We start from the raw sequence: 18,051 nt of genomic DNA on the forward strand, positions 1-18,051 counted from the left end.
CCCACAGAAACCACATGCTTTAAAACTTATTATTAGAAGTATATCATGTATAACAGCTTCAGCAGGTATGATTTCATAAGGTAACTGCAATATTGATTCTTTTTTTTTTTTTTTTTTAATCTGAATGGCCCAATACTTTAAAATATATTTAACTACATCCTCAGCCTCCCCCCAAAAAATAAAAGCCATATCTTTAGCAAACAAATTAGGGGGAGGGGTGTGAGAAGAAAATAATAAAAGAAAAAGAAGAGACTTGAGAAGAGAGGAGACTCGAGGAGAGGAGACTCGAGGAGAGGAGAGGAGACTCGAGGAGAGGAGAGGAGACTCGAGGAGAGGAGACTCGAGGAGAGGAGACTCGAGGAGAGGAGAGGAGAAGAGAGGAGAGGAGAGGAGAGGAGAGGAGAGGAGAGGAGAGGAGAGGAGAGGAGAGGAGAGGAGAGGAGAGGAGAGGAGAGGAGAGGAGAGGAGAGGAGAGGAGAGGAGAGGAGAGGAGAGGAGAGGAGAGGAGAGGAGAGGAGAGGAGAGGAGAGGCGAGGAGAGGAGAGGAGAGGAGAGGAGAGGAGAGGAGAGGAGAGGAGAGGAGAGGAGAGGAGAAAGGAAGAGAGAAGAGAAGAGAAGAGAAGAGAAGAGAAGAGAAGAGAAGAGAAGAGAAGAGAAGAGAAGAGAAGAGAAGAGAAGAGAAGAGAAGAGAAGAGAAGAGAAGAGAAGAGAAGAGAAGAGAAGAGAAGAGAAGAGAAGAGAAGAGAAGAGAAGAGAAGAGAAGAGAAGAGAAGAGAAGAGAAGAGAAGAGAAGAGAAGAGAAGAGAAGAGAAGAGAAGAGAAGAGACGAGTATTACCACTGCAGCATGACAATGCTCAGTATTTTCCTGAAGGATTTAACTTGATTTTTATTGCTGAATGCTAATTTCTGACCATGGCAAATGAAATTACACTCACATCTTAAATTCAATGAATCCATCAAGCATCATGTGCTGGCATGAACTAGCTTCTGTATAATGTTTGGACAGAGAATTTTGGAGACTTCTGTCCCACTGTTTTTGTCCTCTCATCAGAAAAGAGAATTTCCTGGACCATTCAGTTGTTATAATGTTGGTGTTATCACTGCAGACACTTCCAGCTATAACTTTCAAGTATATTTGTTCACTTCTTAAGTAAGTCTTAACAGAAATAATTTAACAGTGCAGAAAGAAGTGTTCAGGAAACAATGTTAAATGAAGTTCTGCATTGTGTTTATTCCATGCTATTACAGCATATTCTTTGTTTTTTATTATCAAATATTTGTGTGCATAACTTTTCTGATGCCAAAACAAGCCAATGTATTCAGAAATTCAGTTACAACCACTGCCACATGTAAAAGAAATACAATACATTGTTAATCATCATTTCTATCCTCACTATGGAGGGTCCACTTGTAGCATCTTTCAAGTGCTGTAAATCCAAAAACCTAAAAGAATAATCATATGGTTTAGCAGAGTCCAAGGATGTGCTGTGCAACGTTAAAAAGCTGGAAGTCTAACAAATAAAATTTGATTATCTATCATAGTTTACTAGCATATGAATCCATTAATGTGCAGGGGGACACCTAACAAATTGGTTCCAGCCTTAAATAATGAAGAAACAAAAGAAGACTTTTGTGTGTTTAATTATAAATGCTTGCAAGATGCACTGTAATGCTGTGGTCAAAGTTATGAAAATCCTGAGTGGTTATAGGCATTTCCTACACATCTTATCTTGGGGAAAAAGAAAAAAAAGAAGAACAAATAAAGCAAACAAATACTGAGATCCAGAAAGAATTCTTTGCTTGGTTTGGAAATGATTAAAAGTAAATGTGAACTTACTTCTGGACACCCTCACAAGTTCTGACACATTGAACACTCCAGATTTTACAAAACTGTCCTCAAGGTACACTGAAAAAGATCACAATTTGTAGAGTGAGAATATTAACAAATATCTATAGATACATTTATACACAAGCTAACAACAGCATCAACAGTCCTAAAACTATAATATGCAGACAAAAGTACACTGAAATTGGGATCAAATGAGAGCTGAAAATCAAGCAGAGGTGCTAAAGTTTTGAGGAGCTGTGGTAAAGCAATCTTCTGATGCGCACATGAAAACTAACAAACAGTACACTGTGTCCCTAGTTAACCATCCATAAACTGCCTAAAAATTTGTTTCTTTTATTAGTATCTCAATTTTTAAATCAACATTGAACTAAGAACTGTAGTGGCTGGCAAATACAACAGTCCTGTCCTGGCATACATTTCTGTAAACACATTTTGTCTCTGTTGATAGTAACTTTCCGCTACCACCTTAGTTACAAAATCATCACCTCTGAGTCAGATGAGGATTTTATTGTTGTTTCCAATAAAAGACAGAACTGGACAAAACAGACTGCTAGTTGAGTGGGGTGCTGAATTATATCTACATACAAATCTACATATAAGAAACCACGCTTTATTGTTTTGGCCTCTGTTTACTCATTCCAAGATAATTGTGTATGACATACTTTCATCGCCTTCAAGTTTGAGCATATTTTGGAACACTGCAGTGAAAGAACCATTAATATCACTAATAATCAATAAGTATCCCAGTAGTGTAACTACTTATTAAAAGGGAGCAGAGAAGCCCATGTTTCTAGTGGAATTCTCACACTGATAACTACTGCATAAACTGACTTGACCGAATTTGAGATTACATGACATCATAGCCTTTACAGACAACAATGTTGCCCATTTGCCAACAGAATTATTTGGATCCATACTTTGCACACATTGCTGCTCTAACAGACATGCTGAGGGAAGGTGCACCAAGTGTTGCTTGTTGTTCTTCCTCTTTTCCTTCTTACTAGCCCACAGAGCCTCTACACCCAGCACCTCTGATATTATTTACCTGTCTGGGTATAAATAATACACCTGGCAACTCAGGCTGAAAAATCCTGTGTATATTTATTATATGTGTACATTACTGTACATCACATCCTGAGTACATTTATTATATATGTCAGCCTTTCCTGACATCTCTGTTGTGCTTCTAGATATACAAGCCAGTGTCAGTCTTCCCCGTCTGAAAAGCCATCAGAGGAGTAAATGCAGAGGGTATGCAGAGAGCCATGGGTCTGTGTGATCATTCTGAATGATGCCATGCCAATGCCATTATCTCTTCATCTTCTAGTCATCATCACTCATATGATATCTATGCATGTCTTTATTTCCACCAGTAGTTCTGTGGATTTCTCCCTCTCCCTCTTTACTTTCTCTCACATTCCTCTTGCTCTCATTTTTTACAGCTTCTCTTCACATCTACTGCTTTTTCTTTTCTTATTTCTAAGAAATTAGAACATTTTCCTTTCATCTTCTACATTCCCTTGCACCTTTTCTTCATGTTTTCTGTTTGTCACACCCGTACCATTAAAAATAAAAAAATACAGTAAGAATAATGTTTCATTTTCCTTTCTTCCTCACTTCTTATTTTTAACCTAAGAATGGATGAACTGGACAAAGCATAGTAATTCCTCTGACAATGGAAAACTTTACCTTCTGTATTTTCTTAATCGGGCACAGTCTAAAGCACTGAAAAGAAGATTTCCAAGAAAAAATTAATTTTATGTTTTTAGTTGGCCTGAAAGTGAAATGTGGCTTAAAGCCAGTGTACAAATGTGCAGACAGCTCTGAAGGTGGTTAACAAGACAAACTGAACTTCTGTGCTGCCTATCCAAATACCTCTACTTTGAAGTACAACTTCTCTAGATTCAAGTTAGGCTGACTTGAGAGGACCTTCACCCAAGTGTAGATTAGTTGAGCTACCATTGAGTACAATAAGTCCTAAGGCTCATTACATTAAAAAAAAAAAAAAAAAAAAAAAAAAAAAAAAAAAAAGCACATGTAGGATTTTATATATATATATATAATAATATATAATATATTATATATATATAATATATATATATTATCTATAGAAGCAGACATGTATATGTGTTCATCTGCACACATGCACAGAGTATTCAGTTCTGTCTCAAGAATTTTCAGTTTTTCTTACTGTTAACACTGAGGACACCTACATAGCTTAAAGAGTGATATAGCATGTTTCTGTCCTTGTAATAATGAAATGGGAGCAGGAAAAATATTCTGCCACTGAGTGGTACCACTATTTACCACCTCATCACAGCAGGTGTTGTTGATGGATCACTGTCTTTCACCCAGGTTTAACAAATAAATAAATAAACATACAAAGAGAAGCTTTGTGCCATTAAACTGCTATAATTTATTACAGAAATTAATTCTAAATAGGAAAATAATAAATGGAAAGACCTTGTATGGAGCAGGACAACTTTATAGGACATTTTGACTATGATGTCAGATAATGTCTTTTACCTTATGAAGTTTATCTCCATACTGAGCAAGACTTAACATTCATGTTCACATTATTACACTGCTTTCAAGTGTCCTGTTTTGACTGGGATAGAGTTAATTTTCTTCCTAGTGGCTGGTATGGTGCTCTGTTTTGGATTTAGGATGAGCATAATGCTGGTAACACACCAATGTTTTAGTTGTTTTGCAGTACTTACATGGAGTCAAGGACTTTTCTGCTTGCTTCCTGACAGCGAGGAGGCTGTGGGTGCACAAGGCGATGGCGTGGGACATAGCTAGGAGACCTGACCCCAGCTGACCAAAGTATCCCATACCATACGGTGTCATGCTCAGTGGTAAAAACTGTGGGGAGCTGACCGGGGAAGCCTCTACCCAGGGTTGGGATGAGCATCATTTGACAGGTGGTGAGCAATTGCATTGTGCAGCACTTGTTTTGTATATTCTTTTATTGTTGCTGTTGTTATTATTATTTCCTTCCTTTTCTGTCCTATTAAACTGTCTTTATCTCAACCCACAGGTTTTTAACTTCTTTTTTCTGATTCTCTTACCGTCCCACTGTGGAGGGGTGAGCGAACAGCTGTGTGGTGCTTAGCTGTCTGTTGGGTTAAACCACAACAGCAAGAAAAAGATATACAGTGATATCTGTGCAGTATGCGTCTTACTGTCTTTTGATTAAGCATTCCATAATGCACTTCTTGTATTTCATTGACATGCTAAAGAGCCTTTAATTAACATTCTTGGTATGTTTCTGATCTGTTCAGTACAGAAACTAATGCACTTGATAATTTATTGTTCTATTCCTCGTAGAGATTTTACTGTACCTTTTGATGATCATGATAACACCTTGCTGTCTATGTTGTTCAAGCCTTATATAAGCATGGAGTATTGTCATTTACTAAAACTCATCTTGCTTTAGAGATGACACACTGTGAAATACATTATAGTACGTAACATTATTCTTAAAATTCTAAATTCTCTAAAAAATATATTTCTGCCCAAACCAATGTAGTGTACCTCTGTATAACCGGTAAGGAACTTCCAAAACCTATAAGCAACAGCAGAAATTGTTTTCCTATATTTCCTTTATTTTTTGTACAAGGAAGGTTAAAAAAAAAAAAAAAAAAAAAAAGAGTTCCCTCCTAAACTTTTTAAAAGAAAAATCATTGCTGAAAAATATGTTTTCCGACTGTAACACTACCATGACCAGATCATAGCCATTAAGGAAAAAAGATAAATGGGTTAAGATGAGCAACAGTTCTGATCAAGTTTCAATCATATGGTTGGCAAACAAGAGAAACCTTTAGTAATCCCATTCTTTATACATCTTCCTCTCTGTTCCTGTGGTACGCTTTCAATAACTGAATTACAAGAATAGTCTTAAACATGGTGAGATTAAAACAGGAAAAAAAAATGTTGTTACAACCTATTCAAAAATATTTTCACTTTTCACAAATGTGTACTGTAAAGGCTTGCTCTCATATTACTTAAAACCTCACCAATGACATCTGTCTTTAGAAATCTTTAACCAGCCTTTTTAATTTCTTTTGATTTAATTGTATTTTATGAATAGAATGCCTGTTTACATTCTGCTGCATATTGTCTAGTGCCAAAACATAAAATTGCTTCCTGGTATTATTAAATATCTAATTTTTTCACTGATACAGACTTGATTTTGAGCACCTTATGAAGCAAGAGTAAGGATACAATCAGTGCAGGAAGTAACTTGTATTAATGTCCTTTTAATTTTGGATCTTTGAAAGGAGGAATTGTAAAGCAATAGGTAGACTTAATAGCTGTGAGAAATGGTCAATATTGGGAACTACTGTGAGAAAAAAAGCTAGAACCTTCATACTTGAATACAGACTACTAGCAGGGAACTGTAATGATGAAGTTATGTGAAGCACAGTTCTGGATTCTGGTACAGGTTTGTCCAATTTCTGAAACTGTTACAATTACAGGTTAAATAATTTTATTGTACTGGTTCTTTTTCAGAGTCTTTGAAAGCAGATTTTTTAAGGATCAGCTCTTGCTGCTCTCTAAAGCATCCGACATTGACAAGAAGCTCTAACTTCAGCAGGAATGCTAGTGACATACAGTTACTATTCACAGTTACAAGGGGCAGTGAAAAAGTAGTCTCACACTGTATATTGTGATTTAGCTTACAGTCTAGGAAACTTGCAGTTTTTCTCATTGCATGTATTTTGAAACTAGTATCTTAAAAAGACTTCCAGAAGCAGGTTCCCACCAGACCAGAATTTCTTAAAGGCAGTTAAGAATGGATAGCATGAGCCAAGGAGTGACAGAAGATTCCAGTAGTGAAGTCACTAAATAGAAGTAATATCCTGTCCAGAGAATTAAGCTCTTTTATTATCACACATTTGTCTCTGACCATGTTGCACAGCTACCTTTGCTGTGTTGCCTTTTGTTTGTTTTGTTTTGTTTTGTTTTGTTTTAACCTCTAAAAACTGCAGTTATACTGTAACTGGGAAAGTAAAAAAACATGTTGCAAAAGATCGCATGACTCCATTAAACATTTTAGCAGAATATGGGCCTAAGAATCTGCTTGTGCCATTATGAAAAACAAATGAAATTTTCCATACTCTGAAGTTAATGAGCAGGGCTATAATTGCCTTCAATGATGTAGTAAGATGCAAACACCTAGCTGAATTGATTCCAGAATCCATGCACTGGAATCCAAGAGATGAGTTGGCCTGAAACCTAGCAAAAACAGAAAGAATGACTACCACAAATTCATACTGCCTTCCACTCTGGCAGGTCTCAGGTCATGTACACACCACAGCCAAGATTTTAAAGATATTGTTGGAGCTGATTTTTATCAGATACCAGACTGCTGCTTTACTGGTTAGAAATCCAAAAGGAGTTTTCTGGTGCCAAAGCAGATTTTTGGAGTTCTAACCTCTAATGTAACCATTTTTATTAAACTCTTGTTCTGTGCATGCTTTGAAGTAAAAACACTGTGTTCACCATTGAACACAACTGCATCAGAATTGAAAGCAGCATCAACTACAAACTAAGTTCATAAAAAAGGATAGTCCATCCAAGTGAAAATTCAAAACTAATCCTAAACCAGTAGACAGTAGAAACTTCCTACACCAAAATTAAAACCAGCATGCAAGACCAAAAACTCTTACTTCTGGAAAAAGGGGCTGTGCAATTTGTGCAGGTTTCTGATTGTTCAGATAGCCCAGCTGCACACTTCTCTTACAGAAAGTCCTAACTGGTGCGGGGCTGAGAGGCTGAGGAGGATGGGCATCATCTCTCAATCTCTGTCATTACTAATTCATAGAGCATTCAGGAAAGGGAGAAATCCACAGAAAATCAAGCCGTGACCAAACCCAACCCAGTTTTATTTGAAGATTGCTATCTGAGATGGCATGGCTGCAGGCATACAGGAAACAGCTTTCAGAATATCCACTCCCATGCTGAAAAATCAAGGCACAGAATATATGTTTGTTTGAATGTAGTTCTGCCTGATTACACAAACTACTACTACAGCATCATTTCTTCCACAAGAAAAGATGCTTGCAATGATGAGGCCAGGGAACCTCTCTTCTATTCCTATTAATTAGGGGGATAATTCCCCATCCACAAGAAGGTAACTTGCAATACAATAAAATAATGAAACTGTCTGTGTTCTGAATCATTCAAAACTCAAGGAAATTTGCTTATTGCATTTCCAAAAGAGTGCAAAGGTTGAGAGCACACATAACTCTTCAGAGGCTATTTCTGTAAATGTACATTCTAAAACTTAAAACTGAAACACTTCTTTCTAAAATAGTCATATATAGGCAAATTTATTACACATTCCTTAGGGCTTAATCCAAAAAGAATGTTCTCCCTGTGGCTGCTGGCCCATATGAAAACTCAGAGAAGCCTTTGGGGCTCTACAGCTGCAAGAGAGATTTGCATACAAGAGATAGGTGAGGATGGTTGCAAGCTTTTTGGCAACACCTTTTTTAATTAGAATGATTTCACTCACGTCTTCTTTGGAAAAGGTTCCCAGAATAAAAATGCTGGTGAAAATGCAAGGGGAAAACCCATTCCAGAGTAGTAGGGCTGGCTCTAAGGATTCACTGAACCCTGCCTCATTCAGACTAGGAATGTTATTGTTAGATGAATGCCCTGACAATGTATCATGATTTACTGCGGAGGAAGGAAGGCAACTAGTGGAGAGGAATGAAAGGTGGGGAGACAGTTTCTCAATCTCTGTCTAAAAGTGTCTCACCTCACATATAAATAATGTAATATTCACTAGCTGATAGGCTTGAACTCAAGTCATCGTCATTCAGCCCTGACTGAGTTTACGGAGTCTGCAAAATTTATATGAAAATATTCTTTGGACCAGCTAAAGTAAAGTAAATTATAGCAGCAAATAAAAAATAATAAATTGCAATAATAATTAAATTAAATTAATTTATTTATTTTTTTAAAAGGTCCTATTTGCTAGAAAGCAGAGCGGTAATAACCTCTGAGGTCAACTGCTGGAATAACAGCAAAAATCTTAATGCACCTATCTTCCCTGGACAATGAAGTTCATAACCATCTATTCAGGTGTGGCTAGGTTTTCTTTGCACTTTCTGAAAGATATCTGCTTTATTCCCCAATGCTGGATATGAAGAGCTCTGAAAGCCTGAAGGGACCTGAACAAGAACAGACTATCTCCCACTTCTATCCAGAAACCAAAACATGAAGAACTTATAGGAACTACTATCCATTTCCTTGGGTTTTGAGTTCTCTTGAGTCTCAAACTGTGTCCATATGTCGATCCTATGTTCTTGTTACATCTATATAACATTTTATACTATCAGTACCTCTATTTATTCCTTTTAGCAATTTAAAGGGACTGGCTTCATAGATTTGAGCACCATGTCAACAACTGAACACAGTGTTAATGTTGATGTGTAAGTTATGTCTGTCAAACAGCAATCTCATGCCAATGGCAGGTAGCAAGTAACCTTGCTGATGTCAGACTGTTGTGGCCAGCAGGTAGTAGGAAAGGAGAGAAACACAAACTGGAACAAAACCCAAAAAATCCTCTACTAGAAGAACTGACCACTAAGGATTGCATCTTTGAAGACCATAACATTATGGCTGGTGTGAATATCATTAGATTATGAATAGTTCTGGATGTTTTTCTCTCTTTACTCAGCCACATAATTTTCCTATGCCTACCAAATGAACTCACTGAAAGATCATTTCCTCTGGTTTCAGTATTCATCATCCCACAGATCTGTAGATATTTGAGTCACACAAATATAAAGGAAGGCTCATTTTTCAGATTTTCTAAAGCTACACACTTTCGACAAACATAGGATCAAAATTCCTAGGGAGTTTAGAGGGAGCAAATAGTACAGCATTACATCAAAAATGGCATTCTGGGTCTTCATCTTTCATCAGCCTGCTTTCAGCAGTAGGTCTCTGTAGGTGCCTAGCAGAATAGTAAGACATAATAAAGGTGTTTTGTTGTTGTTGCTGCTGGTTTTTGACTAATAATGTCTTACACTCCAGCTATTTTCAGTTTAAATCACGAATTAATCCAGGTGTGTCTCTGTTTAGTCACCCTCAATGGATCCACAGACATTTCCATTTTCTCACTGAACCCATGTAAACATTTAATAGCTAACATCATCTAAACCTGTAGATTCTGTAATGCCTTTGACACAGTCCTGCATGACATTCTGATCTCCGAATTTGAGAGAGATGGATTTGAAGGTGGACTATTCAATGAATAAAGAATCATCTTGAAAGACACATGCAAAGAGTTGTAGTCAATGGCTTTATTTCCAGGTGGAGGCTGGTGATGAGTGGTGTCTCTCAGGGGTCTGTCTTGGGACCAGTATTGTTTAATATCTTTATCAATGACACAGACAGTGGAATTAAGTGCACCCTCAGAAAGTTTGCAGAGGACACCAAGCTGTGTGGTGCAGTCGATACAAGAGAAGGAAGGGATGCCAGCCAAAAGGGTCTGGACAAGCTGGAGAAATGGGCCAATGTGAACTGCATGAGGTTCAGCAAGTCAAAGTGGAAGGTGTTGCACCTGGGTCAGGGCAATTCCAAACATAAGTCCAGACTGGGAGAAGAAGTCATTGAGAGAAGCCCTGAAGAGAAGGAATAGGGGATTCTGATGGATGAAAAGCTCAACATGAGCCAGCAGTGTGTACTTGCAGCCCAGAAAGCCAACTTCATCCTGGGCTGCATCAACAGAGTTGTAAACAGCAGGTCAAAGGAGGTGACTGTCCCCCTCTACTCTGCCCTTGTGAGGCCCAATTTGCAGTGCTGCATCCAAGTCTGGAGCTCCCAGCACAAGAAGGATGTGCATCTGTTAGAGGAGTACTGGAGAAGGGCCATGAGGATGCTCAGAGGACTGAATACCTCTCCAAGTAAGGCTGACATGATCAGGATGTTCACCCTGAAGAGGAAAAGGCTCAAGGGAGACCTCATTGCAGCCTTTCAGTACTTGAAGGGGGCTTATATAAAAAGATGGAGAGCAACTTTTTTCTTGGGCAGATAATGTTATGGCAAAGGGGAATGGTTTTAAACTAAAAGAGGGAAGACTTAGATCAGATGTTAGGAAGAAATTCTTTACTCAGAGGGTGGTGAGACGCTGGAACAGGTTGCTCAGAGAAGCTGTGGATGACCCATAACTGGAAGAATAAGTTGTTTGGGGCCCTGGTCTAGTGGGTGGCATCCCTGCACATTGGCAGAGGGGTTGGAAAGTTGATCCTTAAGATCCCTACTAACCTAAGCCCTTCTATAGTTCTATGGTTGCATGATTCTAGGACCTTATGACTGATCTAGACAACAGCAGTATCCATACCTCTCCTCTCCTCTCCTCTCCTCTCCTCTCCTCTCCTCTCCTCTCCTCTCCTCTCCTCTCCTCTCGAGTCTCCTCGAGTCTCCTCTCCTCGAGTCTCCTCTGTCTCCTCTCCTTGAGTCTCCTCTCCTCCTCCTCAATTTTCTGCATCATACATAACAATCCATTTGCAGAAATGGCCTTTACAATTCAACTCACAGAAAATCAAGTTTCATTCTTTAGAAACATACCCAATTAAAGATAGTGAAAAAATAAAACTTAGAGGAGGATACCCCTGGATCTTGCTACAAATGCTAAATACCACTTTTACCACAAGCTACACTAACTTAATATTGTATTATGCTATCAAAATATTCAATGTATTTTTAGGAATCTATTGTAAAGAATTCCAGCAAGGGCTCTTAATGTTCTTTTGTTTGGCAAGTGACATTACCTCCTTCCATGGTTAAGACAGCAAATTACCAGACACCTTAAAGAATGTAATAGTCTAGCCAAACCTAGCAAAAAAAAAAAAAAGAAAAAAAAGAAAAAAAAAACCCTCTTTTAACACCAGCAGCCTCGCTGACTACCACTCAGTTTCCAACCTCCTCTTCCTTGGCAATGTCTTTGTGAAGATAGTGGCATCCAAGCACTAACAGCACCTAAGCCTTGCCAACAACCTGGCTCCTTGATATACAGGCATCAGACCAAAGGTTGATTAAAAAACCCAAAACTTTCTGTCATTGCCAGTCCATGTGCTCTTGGCTTGGGACAGAAAACAAACCTCAGAGTGGATATCCTCTGGGACTTTGGCAGAAATGACTGCCTGGTTTCAATAATAATACTGATGTGAAGTTTAGTAAGAGCAGGACAGCAGTCCTTCTCCACAAACAATCTTAAGGGAGTGTGACTCCCTCTCATTCCCCTGCACAACCCTAGAAGCTCTATATTTTACAGTCCCACAAAACCTCAGTGCTTTCTCCCTGCCAGTTTAACCCCAAAGCAGTATCACACAGTGAAGCTGAATGATGCTAGAAGTTCATGTATCCTCAAATAGGCAGATGACATCCAATTATGCCTCTGTCTCTACTCAAATGAAGGGTTTCAAGGGAAGCAAGGCACAGTCTCCATTTTCTGTCCCCACTTGGCAGCAGATAAAAGGAATAACGATGCCAACTGTAACTCCAAAGCATGAGAAAGTGTTATGCTCAAATTTCAAGCAGGAAATTTCATGATGAAACCAGCAACAGATTTCTCTCCTTCTATCTCCTGCTGCCTCCTGGGACAATGGAGTTTGTCAGACATCGAGGCATCTGATCTTGTCCCACGACACTGCCAAAAGAAAGCCCATTAGTCTCCTCTGCTGCCTGCCACATGGCTGTGTGGCTGTTGCAAGATTACTCCTTGAAAGAGTAACATGGGGTTGAGCCTGAGGGTTACTGAGGCTCAACTCACTAGAGCATGTGATCCTCACTAGTGAAATGTGTACCTCTACTTTCCAACTACAAATGTTAAATGGTACTTTAAACCAGAATTTTAAAACATGGAAAAGGTGATTTTCCAGACCTGACCTTCAGCTTCTCAAACCCTGAGGCTACAAAGTATCCTTTACAATGATGAGGTGTAAAGCATTTGGCTTTTCTTGCACATACAAGCAGAAATATTTTAAAACAAAAAGAAATTCCCTAAAGCCAAATGCTTCAAGTTTTCCAAAACTGTGATTACCCATGAGGATTATTTTTTTTAGGCTTCTTTTAGGTGTAAATATGCTGACGAGTGGGTGACTTACATGTTGTTTTTTTTTTTTAAAACCTACCTAATTTATGTCATGCATTTAATAGAGAAATAAAAGCCTATTAATGTATTGTACACAGGTTAGAGAGAAACAGCATCAAAGCCTCCATGCAAAGTAATTTCAATTGCAAACCTGCATCATGGAAAAAGAAGGGGAAGAAGGAAGGGGAAGAAGGAAGGGGGAGGGGAAGGAGAAGAGGAAGGGGAAGGGAAGGGGAAGGGGGAAGGGGAAGAGGAAGGGGAAGGGAAGGGGAAGGGGGAAGGGGAAGAGGAAGGGGAAGGGGAAGGGAATCACAGTAAGAAAAAAACACTTGTTTGTGGTTTTTTGTTTGTTTTTGTGTGTGTGTGTTTTGTGTTTGTTTGTTTGTTTTTGTGTGTGTGTTTTGTTGTTTTTTGTTTGTTTGTTTGTTTTTTTATATATATTTACTTTTGCTGCCTTCATATTTCTAAAATATATCATCAATCTCCCGGTATATATTACTGCTATTTATATTAAAGGAATATAGAGTTTTTTATTATGAGCTATGATGGTTCTTCCACTTCTGGGTACTCACTTCAACATGTCACATTCCATCACACACAGAAAATACTTTTATATACCTATAGTACAAAATTGTCCATCCACAATGTTGGCTGTTTTCACTAATGTTTGGACAAATCCAGACAATACTTGTGTATATGTAATAACCCAGCATCATACTTTTACCTTTTGGTTAGACTGTGGTTAGTTTTGCATTTAAAAAAAAAGAGCAAACTGAGCTACTTGCAGCTTATTTAAGAGATATTTCTTATGAGAGATGAAATCATAGAAAAAGATCATAGATGATCTTTTAGGTTGGAAAAGACCTCTAAGATCATCTAGTCCAACCTTTTAGATGAGAAGATACAGCACGATTTGATGGCAGGAGTCATTCTTATTTTTTAAATGATAGTATGAGGAAGCGTGTTGCACTCATTTGTCTCACCCTGATAAAATTCATAAAACAACAGAAGTTTACAACATTTACTAGCACAGCATAATTGATTAGAAGGATAACTCCACAAAAATACAAAGAGCCTTTGGCCTAAACAGTGTGGAATGGCAAAGTCTGGTTTTGATTTTCTCTTGAATTCTTATTTTTACAAAACCCTTGAAAGGACTATTTGCATGAAATCACTGAGATATCTCTGTTTCTCAAAAAAAAAAAATGTCTCTAGCAAGATATTTTTGAACAATGCATTCAAAAGCTGCTCATAGCTGATATGCTTTTATAAAAAATGAACATATTAAATGAACATATTTACATTTTACAATGTACAAATAATATTAAACTAAAGGACAAAAGAAGCTGGTAGCTTAGGTCATAATCTTTAGAGGTAAAGCAATTGTGTTTTTCTGAAACAAAATATTAATTATAGTATTTGAAGACTTTTATAAAAGTAAAGTTATATGGTGATCTTGTCTCCTTACTCCTTTTCCTATCACCACTTGCAAACTTTAAAAAGCCATACACTAAACAAAAAATTCCTTAGATTAAATGAATCTTAATGAAACTACAATTGAGACATTGCCAGTTTAAAAGAGCTAAAGTAATCACATCTTGTCCTCATTATATGTACCTATGAGTGCAAAATAGGTTGCTGATCAATTATGCTTTCTTTAACTATTAACAGTAGTATCTTTGTTCTCAAACAATGTTAGATTGCACATGTTCTCGAACTTATATTTACCTGGTGGATTCTTGGCAGGATCATTGTGGCTTGGACTTCCTGGTTGTCCAGAATCTATAAAGAAATCAAAGAAATGTTTTACTAATTTGTTTTGAAAGTATCTCACATCCTTTTAATACTCTCCTTCAGTATTAAACTAATACTTAACTTTGTTATCTAAAGGTCATTTCCCTGACTTTCTACATGAAGGCATTAGTGAACAAACATACTATATGTAACCCATTTTATGCAGAACCAGAAACATTGTGAAAGATGCAATAACTCATAGATCACTGAACAAGGACAAGAGAGTCATTCAGGTAAATATTCAGGGTGTAAACACATCTACAAGGGCACCTTTTCATTCCCTTTCACTTCATCCCCCAACTATAATATTGCATAATCAGCAAAGCAGAGGTAGCTTCTTAGGCAATGACCAGAAATATATACTGGATCAGGCAACTAATGGAGTTTCCAGTGATGAATCCTGTTTCTTTACTTTTCCCTAAAAACACAAAGGTGTACGGTGCTTCCACAGACTCAGAACTGCACTGAAGTTATGACTGTCTGTTTTAATACAGTATAGCCTTTGTATTCTTAGTTTGTAAGAACTGCTATTGTGAAATAAAGATTATATAACATAAAAAATAAGAAAAAAAAAACAAGCCCTGTGGTCTTCAAATAGTGTGTTCTCAATACATGTACCTAATGAATCAAGAGAAAAATGAGATTTGAAGTCAATGCACTGGAAAATAAATGTCATCCTTATTCATAAAAGCATTTGCTTTTAAAACTATCTTCTTGCTCTATCCCCACACCAATAATAAAACAAAATCCTGCATCACTGCAATAAATTGTTATTAACAAAGTAAGACATGACAGACACTCTTGTACCCAAAGAGAGTAAGAAGTTATAGGAAGCACAACCATTTATTCTGTATATGGTTATCTAAAATGTAGGAGCCTCAATAAATGAAAGAAAGTGAGGAAGAGAGGAAGGGAGGAAGGAAGAGAGGAGGAGAGGATGGAAGAGAGGAAGGAAGGAAGGAAGGAAGGAAGGAAGGAAGGAAGGAAGGAAGGAAGGAAGGAAGGAAGGAGGAAGGGAGGAAGGGAGGAAGGGAGGAAGGGAGGAAGGGAGGAAGGGAGGAAGGGAGGAAGGGAGGAAGGGAGGAAGGGAGGAAGGGAGGAAGGGAGGAAGGGAGGAAGGGAGGAAGGGAGGAAGGAAGGAGGGAAGGAAGGAAGGCAGGCAGGCAAAGAAAATGTCCATTACTTGGAAGTGCAGCAGCACTTATAGCATAAGCATCAAAGGACTGTTACTTAGTACTACAGAAATTGCCACTGCCAACTGAATCCCAGAGCGAAGTCAGAGTTCTTGAATGTATTACTGCTTACAACGTCAAATTAAAGAGAAACAGACAAACAAACAAAACACACACACAGAGAAAGCAAGGAACTTACACATCAACAAATACTAATCCTTCAATTTCAATCACATCTTAAAGCCAACATAGCCTTCAACCTACAATGAAAGATTCTGTCAACTCAATATCCACTGCTGACTAAAATCTGTTACCTTCAGTTATGTGACTTAGGAAACACTGCTTGACACACCTGCCTTTCAAGCAGTTTAGGTGAAGGCAAGCTTGATTATATAGATGGTATTAGCAGAAAGACAAATGCATTTCATAGTTCAAGTTCAGAATATGGGAAGTTCTGAAAGAAATTGCACCTCTGCAGCCTGTAACTTTTTCACCCAAACTATCTTCAGCTAAAACTTCATCAGACAAGACAAGCATTGGGTATCTACCAGAGATAGATACCTAAAGATAGATACTGGAAGACCAAGGCATGTGTGAAACCTAGTTCCAAAGCTACTGAAAACACAGATAAATTTTGCAGTGTTGGATGAAATCATTCCTGCATGCAATAAAATCCACACTGGAAAGCAAATATCACAAATTTCCTTCATCTTCTTCAACCCAGGGTAGGAAGAAAAAAGGACACGTTCCTGATCAGATTGTGTACAGCCAAGATTTTGGGAACTTGTACAATTGCACCCATTGTACAACACCAGGACTCCTGAAATTCTTATCACCATAGCTGGTCAGGGTCACTTTCCAAAATTTTCCTAAGAGATCTGCTTGACATTGTATCCATCACTGAAAGGGGTTTAAGGAAAATCTTGTCACTGAGATGGCCACCTAACTTGATTTTCTGTGTATTGCTACATATACTGTGAAAAGTCTGAAATCATTTTCAAAAGTGATACAATGTCACAAAAAAACATCAAAGTTACACTTGTTTTTTCAATTTTCATTTTTTTTTCTATTTTTCTATGCCTAATCCTTATCCTGCTGGAGTGGACAGATAATGTAAATTCATGTTCAATTCTCAATTTTAAATTGAATTTATTAGATCTAATTCCTTGCAATTGTTCCTAAACAAATTGGTTTATTTGGTGTTAGGATGATATTTGCATTTTTATACTAGGGAGAAGTCAATGCTTCTGTAAAATCCCAAATAGATTGTCATGAAGAGTATTTCAATACAGATTAATTTAAGAGAGTACGGTTTGAATTAATACAGCATAAATAACTGTCCTGAATATACCAACAGAATTCATATAGTTCTTCATAGGTAACAAAAAACACTTTCCATCAATTAACAGCAAATGCAATATATCACATCCTTTGTGGCTATATTCTTGAGGTTTTGTTGTGGTTTGCTGTGCTAGGAATATCGTCTAAAATGCCAGAAATTTTCTGGGGGAAAAAAAAAAAAAAAAAAAAAAGCCCTCACTATGTAGTGCACACTTTTCATAACACGATGCAGCACATCTCTTTAAAAAGTATATCAGGTTAATTTGAAAACTTGATCAACTATAAGAAATGTTTAAAACGTGATGTTTTTCTGAATGTGGACCTTTATAAATCAATGTCCCTTTTCTTGTGTTGCAATGGGAATAAAAGCTTTACCTTCAAGAGGGTGAACTTTAATATGCTTCAAAGAGGCATGTTCTGCTTCTGCAAACCATACAAATCATTATTTAAATTAGGATTATCAAAGAGGATTAATTTTACATAGCAATGGTCCACAGTAATTGTCCAAGTGCAGGTGTTTGGCTAAATGAACTGTCAGTTTGAATGCAGGTGCACCCAATAAAACTTGGACAACATAGCTTGGGGTGTACAGAAATTTGAAAGTAGATTAATGAGGCCTACTTGAAAATAACCTTCAAAGATTTCTCCTGCTAAAATTCACTGAAAAGCTGAACAAAATGAAGAATATTTTTTAGCTCTTGCAGAGCAACTTACCTTCAGTCCTATTTTCTCATTGTCAATATGGCCACTTTCTGGACCAACAAACCAAGTGTTAAAGTCA

The 18,051-nt window shown here is 37.6% G+C and overlaps 1 protein-coding gene across 9 annotated transcripts in view; it reads right to left on the bottom strand.

Annotated features, from left to right (window-relative positions):
• NFIB (nuclear factor I B) overlaps positions 1–18,051 on the bottom strand; it is a 183,012-nt gene that overhangs the window by 62,304 nt on the left and 102,657 nt on the right. For all 9 annotated transcript variants that reach the window (XM_032206062.1, XM_032206057.1, XM_032206056.1 and 6 more), the window contains exons 3-4: positions 14,692–14,745; positions 1,839–1,907 (exon numbers count right to left, since the gene is read on the bottom strand). In XM_032206062.1, coding sequence (XP_032061953.1) covers positions 1,839–1,907; positions 14,692–14,745 — 123 coding nt within the window. The remainder of the gene's footprint in view (positions 1–1,838; positions 1,908–14,691; positions 14,746–18,051) is intronic.

The sequence above is a fragment of the Aythya fuligula genome, chromosome Z, assembly GCF_009819795.1.
Source record: "Aythya fuligula isolate bAytFul2 chromosome Z, bAytFul2.pri, whole genome shotgun sequence".
NCBI classification, from domain to species: Eukaryota; Metazoa; Chordata; class Aves; order Anseriformes; family Anatidae; genus Aythya; species Aythya fuligula.